This window comes from Carassius carassius, chromosome 28 (genome assembly GCF_963082965.1).
Source record: "Carassius carassius chromosome 28, fCarCar2.1, whole genome shotgun sequence".
Classification (NCBI taxonomy): Eukaryota; Metazoa; Chordata; class Actinopteri; order Cypriniformes; family Cyprinidae; genus Carassius; species Carassius carassius.
Genome location: NC_081782.1, coordinates 22,793,980 through 22,803,053, shown reverse-complemented (window position 1 = coordinate 22,803,053; position 9,074 = coordinate 22,793,980). Strand labels below are relative to the sequence as shown.

Genomic DNA, 9,074 nt, shown 5'->3' with positions numbered 1-9,074 from the left:
ACTGTTTCAAGTGCTTAGTTTGGTTGGTTGAAAATTAATGAATGACATAATATGGGCACATGGTTAGTTTATGGGTAATATGGGCAACACCACCATACAGCACTATTTCCCAACTGCACAATCTGTAAAAGTCATGAAGAAATATCAGGCTCATACTTCAGTCCAAAAAAAAGAAAAAAGAAAAAAAAAAGAAAAGAAAAAAAAAAAACATTATTAACACCTTGCTAAAATAACATTTATATTTTGATGCGTTATATAGATATAAAAGTTTAAACATCCAACAATCAGGCTTTTCTTAAGCAAAATATAATCTCCTTTTTTGGGGGGGGGGGGGGGGGGGGGCTGAAATATGGCCTGAACAATTCTTCACAGTTTTTGAGAGATTTCACCCTGACACTTGTGTTAGAGCTTGTAAAAAGATGACTTGAGAAAATCACAAATGTTGACCCTTCTGAAATATTCAGAATAATTACACAGAAACAGTGCAAACATATCAAAAGTAACATTACTGTCAGTAAAACAAAAAAAAAAATAAACAAAAACAAATGACATTAGTTGGATCAGTAAATTAAATTGGAGCCACTTAATGCTACATTTAAAAATAATGCTTTACTACTCTAATGACATATTATTGTGTTAAGTTTCTTCTAATTCCAGGAAGAAAGAAAACATGATATCCTATGACACAGGTGACCTCCCTCAGAAGGTACGACTGTTGGCCTGCTTTATAAAGGCCATCATGATAATGATAGATGGATTTGAGATGGAAAACTTGTTTGGCTGACTGTAACTTTCCAATCCATTATATATTTAATGACTGGAAATATATTACAAATTATTGTGATCTTGATCCAAAACAACAATTCAGTAACAGAAAGCAACTCTTTCTCCCATCAACCATCTCCTACATGAGATGATCTTCCCTTTTGCTTACGCACAGGTGAACCCCTTGCTCATGAAGCACTTTTCGTTTAGCTACTCTATTTCAATACAATCTTTTGAGACTTGTCTGGTCCCTTTGAATCCAATCTTTAATTCTTCCATTTACATAGCGCTTCAGATGGGGATGTAATTTAAAGGCACTGGGATCCAGAAGACAACCAGTGCTGTGGCTTACCACTTCTTTACAGTCAAACCACAAAATTTTGTCTCCTCTCTTTCCAAATCAGAGGAATTAGAGATAACTTCTCTGGATGTAGCAGAGCCAAAGCACAATTCCTCCTTAGCCAATATATTTCTGTTAGTTCTTGAATGCTCCGTAGCGGCTGGCTTTGCTGATGAAGTTCTTCAGAAGATCGTGGTCCATGTCGGCGAAAGCCTGCGTCTGAGTGACAGCCGTCAGGTGGTTAACGCAAAACTTGAAACAGAACTCTTCCAGATCCTGCACATGAAGAGTGGATGATTCAACGAGAAAGAGAACCACCACCAAAGACCTACAGAATAATATATGAAACCGCAAATATATGTACATGTTTAGGGCTCTGTTCCAAAACCTAGTGAGCAAGACACAGCAGATTTATATATATATATATATATATATATATATATATATATATATATATATATTCATTCTTAAGAATGTTTCATGAATCTGGCCACACAGTTGGTATGAAAACAATCCCTGAGTACTTAGTCATAGCTTAGCAATATGCTAACGTCAAACTGTGAATATGTTAGTCATGTCATCTTGAAGTCAGCTATTTTAACCCTCTGGAGTCTAAGGGTATTTTTGGGGCCTGGAGAAGTTTTGTCATGCCCTGACATTTATGCTTTTTTCAGTTTCTTATACACATTTAAATGGCTAAAGTCTATTCTCACTGTAATCAGCACAAACTGGGCTATAATAATATGTGAGCAGCATGAATGTACATGATTGTGTTTTTGAGAAAAAAAATGTTATGCGTGGTTAATGGTTAATGTTAAATCACTTGAATAAGGCCATAAAACATACAGAACAATATTTCCTGGGACTTTTGAGAACTGGAGCTTGTAGCCTAGAATTTTTCTTTCTAAATTATGTGAAAATCATCTTGTTTGCTCACTCACAGAAAACGTACTTGGTTACGAACGTAACCTCGGTTCCCTGAGATACGGAACAAGTACTGCGTATGGGGAAAAGCTCCTTTTTTCCTCGATACTGAAGCCTTTTTTCAATAACGCAGTGCAACTGCACCGGCATTGGTTTAATCTGTAAACTTTTTTAAACCAATGACAGCACGCCAAAGCCCGCCAAAATGGGCAGGGCGAATGGCTATATAAGCAGGCAAATTGCCATTGGAAATCAGGTCATACGACTGAAGTGACGACAATGAAGCCACAGCCTTGTGGCACGGCATATAACGCAGTACTCATTACGTATCTCAGGGAACCGAGGTCACGTTCATAACCGAGTACGTTCCCTTTCGATACTTCACTCATACTGTGTATGGGGAACGAATTCAACCGTGCCGTGCCATGGTAGGGAACGACAAAAAAATTATCTTGAACACCTTGGGGTCCAGGGGATAAGTGAGAGAGCCGGAGCCGTCGAACCCTGAACGCTACACTGCTTAAGAGGGAGCTAGCTCCCTGGAGGTGACATGATGACGGCGTCTGATAGAGGCTGTCGTATCAAACCGAAAGAACCCGAGCGTGCAAGGTCAGGATGTCCAGGTCATAGAATCTGACAAAAGTAGACGGCGAGGACCAGCCAACTGCCTCACAGATGTCCTTGATAGAGACATCACTAGACCAGGCCCAAGAAGAGGCCATCCCTCTAGTGGAATGGGATCTTACTCCTATGGGGCACTCAAGGCCCATGGAAGAGTAACGAAGCGATAGCGTCGACTATCCAGCGCGAGAGGCGTAGTTTTTAGACCGAAGACCCCTTGGTGAGGCCCCCAAAGCAGACAAAAAGCTGGTCAGATTGCCTGAATGGCTATGACCGCTCAATGTATATCCTCAAAGCCCTCACTGGGCAGAGTAAATCCAGCTCTTGCTCACCTGACAAATGAGGCAGAGCCGAGAGGGAAATTATCTGTGCTCTGAATGGCATCGAGAGCACTTTAGGGACGTAGCCATGTCTGGGTTTTAAAATGACCTTCGAGTCATCGGGCCCAAACTCAAGGCATGCAGGGCTCACCGAGAGGGCCTGCAAGTCACCAACACGCTGGACCGAGGCTAGAGCGAGTAGCAGAACGGTTTTGAGCGTTAGGGGCCGAAGGTCAGCTGACTGCAGTGGCTCAAAGGGAGGTCCTTTGAGTGCTCCAAGGACCGTGTGAAGGTCCCAAGTGGGAACGGTGAGAGGACGTGGGGGCTTTAACCGCCTAGAACCTCTCAGGAAACGAACAATGAGGCTGTTTCGACCCATAGATTGGTTAGCGATAGGAGCTGCCAATCTGAAATGCTGCGATGGCTGCTATGTACACCTTGAGTGTGGAAGGGGTAAGACCCTTGTCTAGACACTCTTGGAGAAATGATAGTATCAGAGATATGTCTAATTCAACAGGGTCTTCGTTTTGTGCTGAGCACCAGTCGACGAAGACTGACCATTTCTGGGCATAGAGGTGTCTTGTAGACGGGGCTCTTGCCTAATTAATGGTGTGTAGCACGTCCCCGGGGAGGCAAAGCCCAGAGTTCTGGCCGTGGATGCCAGATTGTCCTGTTCGCCTGAGAGAGGAGGTCCTGCCTCAGGGGGATCGGCCATGTGACTTTCATCGAAAGCCTGAACAGCTCAGAGGACCAGACTTGGCTCCTCCAGAGTGGGGCCACCAGGAGGGCTCTTAGCCTGTCTTCCCTGACTCGTCTGATGACCTGAGGGATCAGAGTGATCGGAGGGAAAGCGTAAAGGAGGCTGGGCTAGTTGTGGGACAGTGCATCTATATCCTTAAAAAAATAGGTTGGGCATTGGATGCTTTCTGAGGCGAAGAGGTCGACCTTTGCCTTCCCGAAAATCTCTCAGATTTTGAGAACCATCTGGGGATGGAGCATCCACTCGTCCGAGGGGTCTTTTCTCCGTGAAAGCATGTCTGCTCCCAGATTAGTCTTGCCAGGTATATGCGTCGCCTTAAGTTTTACCCAGGCAGAAGACGCATTCACCATGGCCGTCATCGTCACAGCTGTGGCGCAGCATTGCCGCCGCCGTTAAAACGGCGTTCGAGATCGCTCTTTTAGAGCAGTGAAAACCACTGGAAATTGCTCTTTTGTGATCACCAGATGGCGGCAGGAGATCGCTGAGAAGCATCCGGAAGCGAGAAGCGGGCGGCCCGAGATTGGCGCTGAAGAGCGGCTGTCTTCAAGAGCGCCAGCGCTTGCAGGTGGTCGGCTGTCTCAGCTTATCCGCTGCGGTGCCTCTTCGACGGCGAGAGCTCGTTCCTGCGAAGACATTCAGTTGGGATCCAGCAAAGTGAAGTCGTCGCTGAAGGAGTGAGATCTGATTTCCTATGGCGATTTGCCTGCTTATATAGCCATTCGCCCCGCCCATTTTGGTGGGCTTTGGCACGCTGCATCGCCATAGGCTCGCGCAGCTACGCAGCACTGTCATTGGTTTAAAAAAGTTTACAGATTAAACCGATGGCAGTGCAGTTGCACTGCGTTATTGAAAAAAGGATTCAGTATCGAGGGAAAAAAAGAAGCTTTTCCCCATACGCAGTATAAGTGAAGTATCGAAAGGGAACAATATATTTACTTAAATTTTCTAAGACACTTTTTGTTGGTAAAAGTTATATGCGAGTATGCATCAACTATCATGAATATCATTGTGATTTACACCTGAGAAGACAAAGGCCCGCATAATGAGCTGCATAATGAGCCTTTCAGTCAGCTGTGTCACTGAGAGGAAAGAGTTACAAGAACGAATGTGAGGACAAAATAAATCTATATAATTTTATATATTTAATATATTTAATTATCCCAAAACATAATTTAATATCCACTTGCGAGTGCAGTTAAACAGTTTATTAGGAACAATCAAAGCTGACTTTGAAACTGATTTTTTTGCATCATTACTCCAGTCACACAATTCTTCAGAAATCCTTTTAACAATCTAATTTTCTACAAAAAACATTTATTGTTATTATTATTATTATCATCATCATCATTATTATTATTATTAATGTTGAAAAGAGCTGAGAATATTTTTTTCAGGTTTTTTAGGGGGGAAAAATTGAAAGAACAGCATTGTGTTACATTTGTTACAGTTACATTTATTTGTTACATTTAAATTATTTCAATCAAGCTTTTGAATGGTATAGTATTGTATATTGTTATTGAAACTTCATAATATTTCACTTGATTATACATTTAGTCAGGAATTATAGTTTGGAAAAAGTCTAACTAGTAACATGTTTACACGTTATGTGAAAACTAGTACAAGTATATAAATAAAAAGAGACTTACTCATGTTTATGATCTCTGCTGAATAAAGTCTGAATCACATCTTTTTGGGGTGAATTATGTCTTATTCCTCTCATCGCGAAGCAAACAGTAAAATAAAAACACTTGATGAACAGTCTCTCTGCGTTTTCTTCTGTTGTATGGGCGTATTCAAGCCGCACGCTTCAGTGAAACATTAGAATCTGAATAGAGCGTTCAGCGCGAGGGCGTGGTCGCATTAGAAGATAATGAAGGGAGACGTGAAAAACAAACATAGCGTTGTTTTCATATGGATTACTTTATCACAGAATATTTGTTTTCGGCAGCACTTGTTTAGTTTAAAAGTAGACATGTCAAGCTTTCTATAGATATCTCTCTCTTGTCTCTTCGTTGAGTATTCACTGAGTTACAGTTCATTTTAATGACGCGTGTCTAAATGAAGATCAGCGCAGACAAAGGCTGCAGACAGCACACCTTGTTTGTTATCTTTATTTTATAAGTGCACAAAGTTTTGTTGTTATGTCTGTATATAAAAAAGTAGACCCTTTACAGATTCGATTGAAGTATTTCTCTTTTCTGTACGATCAAAACTGAAATTGTAATTTAAGTTCTTTTCGGGGTTATCAGGAGAAAATGCCTCATAACCCATATATGCGTTAATCGACTTCAGAGGGTTAACCCAAATTTGTGTTTGTTTTTTGTTTATTAGAGTATTAAATCATTAGCAAATGAGCTATTTCAAACAATATTTGCGTTCTTCATGCTTTCTTGTTAAAAGCCATTAATAGCAATATGCTAACATCAAAATCCACTGGATCAACTATGAATGTTAGTTGTCTCCTGTGTGCATTATTTAAGCTATTTCACCCAATATTTGTGCTTTTTTTTCACTCCTTAGATTATGAAGTTGTTAGCTAACATCAAACTGTATTGTACTGTAGCAATAAGATGTGCTTTTTAGAGTATTTGTTGTTAGCTTAACAGAACACCAACAACAAAATATTTTTAATTAATTTTAATGTGTTCTTTGTATTTTTTTATTAGTGTATTAAGATGTTAGCTAACAAAATGTTTGTTTTTATACGTGTTATTTCACGTCGACTTTGAAAATTCTGAGCATGGCATTGTTAGCTTAGTAACATGTTAATGTTTATCTCACTAACATTTGGAACAGGACCTGTATTTGACTGAATGGGTGTATGACTGAAGATGTGAGTGTGCACACTCACCCGAGCTTCATACTTGACAGCAGCTGAGAGCAGTGTTATAGCGTTCTCCTCTGAGATGCCTCTCTTGATTGTCTCCTGACACAGTCTTTTCAGACGGCTCTCACGGTAGTACGTGGCCAAATCGAGCAAACCTTTACAATGCAATGATTATAGGATCATAAACACCAAACATTAGTCAGATGTCAGAAAAAAATTAAATTTGCTGCTATAATGTGTAGTCAAAGGGTTAGTTCACCCCAAAATGAAAAATTCTGTCATTAATTACTCACCCACATGTCATTCCGAACCCTCAAGACCTTTGTTTATCTTCGGAAAAGAAATGAAGATATTTTTATTGAAATCTGAGAGCTCTCGACCCTGCGTAGATAGCAACACAACTGCAATGTTCTCAGATCCAGAAACATAGCAAAGACATCAGTTAAATAGTCCATGCGACATCAGTGGTTCATCCGTAATTTTACGAAGCCACAAGAATACTTTTGAAGATAAATGCTGATTACGTCTCTCCAAAATGTCAGAAGATGGTAATCGGTGAGGAGAATTGTTGAATCAATTGTTATCATTGTTTTCTTTTCACACAGAAAGTATTCTTGTAGCTTCATAAAATTACCACTGATGTCACATGGACTAGTGATGTCTTTGCTACAGTGCGTTTCTATGCCTGGGAACATTGTAGTTGCGTTGCTGTTTATGGAGAGTCAGAGAGCCCTCTGATTTCATCAAAATTATCAAAATTTGCATACAGAAGATGAACAAAAGTCTTGTGGTTTGGAATGACATGACACTAAACCTTTAACAGGTTTTTCACTGTGTCATGTTGGACTCCATCTAAAAGCATGTCAAACAGGTATGTATATGTGGGTTTAAACAAATAAATCAGTGTAATGCCACATTTCCACCGAAATTACCCAGAACAATTGTACCAGGAACTTTTTCCCCCCATAACTGTTGCTTTCTGCTTTTCCACCATGTTCAAAAGTACCGTGAAGATTAGGCAAATAGTCTGGTGACGTAGGTCTGCCCGCATTTCTCAATACAAAGTAAATTAGCAAATTTTAGACTTGCATCCTCGGTAGTTTGGACTTTGCGAGTTCGACTCAGAAGTGTGATCTCCCGCGGACGGGATGACACAAGTCTGGTAATTCTGCAAACAGCAGTCTACTTGATAACAGTCTACTTGATAATCAGTCAGCTCGCCTTGGCTACTGCTATTTTCCTCACTGTATATTTCCAATAAGACAAAATATGATATCAAACAACACTTCCTCCTTTCGTTATTCGAAAATTATCCAAATAAATGGTGGTTGAAATAACAATGCTGCATGAACTTAACCAATCAGCATGTTTAGTGCCCAAGTCCCGCCCCCGAAAGTTCAGGAACTTTGAAAAAGTACTACCTCACGACCAGGGATTTTCTGAGCGGCAATTTTTTACTCAGAACTTTATTTAGATCTTGGGTCATGCTGTGGAAACACACGGAGTACCAGCCCAAAGTCCCTAGTTCCTGGGTAAAGTTCCAGTGGTGAAAACGTGGCTTAATTAAGATCATGGATGTTTGACCGTGACCTAGCAATCCCAATGAAAACCCAATGAAGGGTGCAGTTTACCAATGGCATCCTCAGGTGGGAGGTTGATGGTATCAGTATACAGGTACTCCAGGAATGCACGATATACCAGATAAGAAAACTGATGAATCTCTATGGTCTCTTCATCCGTCTCATTCAGCAATGCTCGGAAATGCTCGCACCTATCAATACAAACTTAAAATTATTATTATTTTTGAAAAAGTTGTATTATAATTAAAATGTTATAATAACAGTGAAATTTCACATCTCTCATTTGATTAAACTTTTTAAGATACTGCAGCAAAAACTAATACTAGCCCACCTAATATAAAGCTCAAACATCAAAGACAAGTAAACAATCAATGAAAAAATAAGAAATAAATTACAAGCAAATTTTATGATTAAATACATTAGAACAAGCATGCAAATGAAATGAAAAGTGTTTTAAGTTTATCAGTAAGGTCTACTAAAATAAGTTTTTAGAAAAGTAGCCTATATAGAACTGAAATAATGTTAAAGAAACCACTGAATAGTGTTCATCATACAAATTAAATATAGACTGCTCCTTTAATAAAGCTACAAAGGATATTCAGTCAAAAGCAGTGATTTTTCTTAAGCGTAGAAGTACAAAAGCTCTTGCATTGTTTATTGTATTATGTTGCATTCGGTTAAGACACAGTATAAAGCTTGTTCAAAGATATAAGGTGACTTATCCCACACTCTACTTATTCTAAACACTTTGCATTTCTAAAACCTCAAAAGATTCATTGTGTAGTACAAGGTATCAGTTCCAGACCCACAAGAATTTTTCCCTGTTAGTCTGCTGATTTTAAACTCCCCTATAATTATTATACTGCTCTGTGAAGAGGAACTACACTAAGTGTGCAATTTGCACTCTATGTATTCTTTACAACCTTCTTCTCAGTGT

General features: G+C 39.7%; 1 protein-coding gene across 3 annotated transcripts in view; it reads right to left on the bottom strand.

The window, feature by feature from the left end:
- Window positions 1-335: 335 nt before the first annotated feature.
- The window catches only part of LOC132108210 (RCC1 and BTB domain-containing protein 2-like), a 50,416-nt gene continuing 41,677 nt past the window's right edge, over window positions 336-9,074 (bottom strand). For 2 of the 3 annotated variants that reach the window (XM_059514841.1, XM_059514843.1), the window contains 3 exons: window positions 8,189-8,328; window positions 6,582-6,712; window positions 336-1,381 (listed from right to left, as the gene is read on the bottom strand). In XM_059514841.1, coding sequence (XP_059370824.1) covers window positions 1,241-1,381; window positions 6,582-6,712; window positions 8,189-8,328 — 412 coding nt within the window. In that variant the 3' untranslated portion in view covers window positions 336-1,240. Of the gene's footprint in view, window positions 1,434-6,581; window positions 6,713-8,188; window positions 8,329-9,074 lie in introns of all 3 variants that reach the window. The other variant, XM_059514842.1, reaches the window with a different exon arrangement.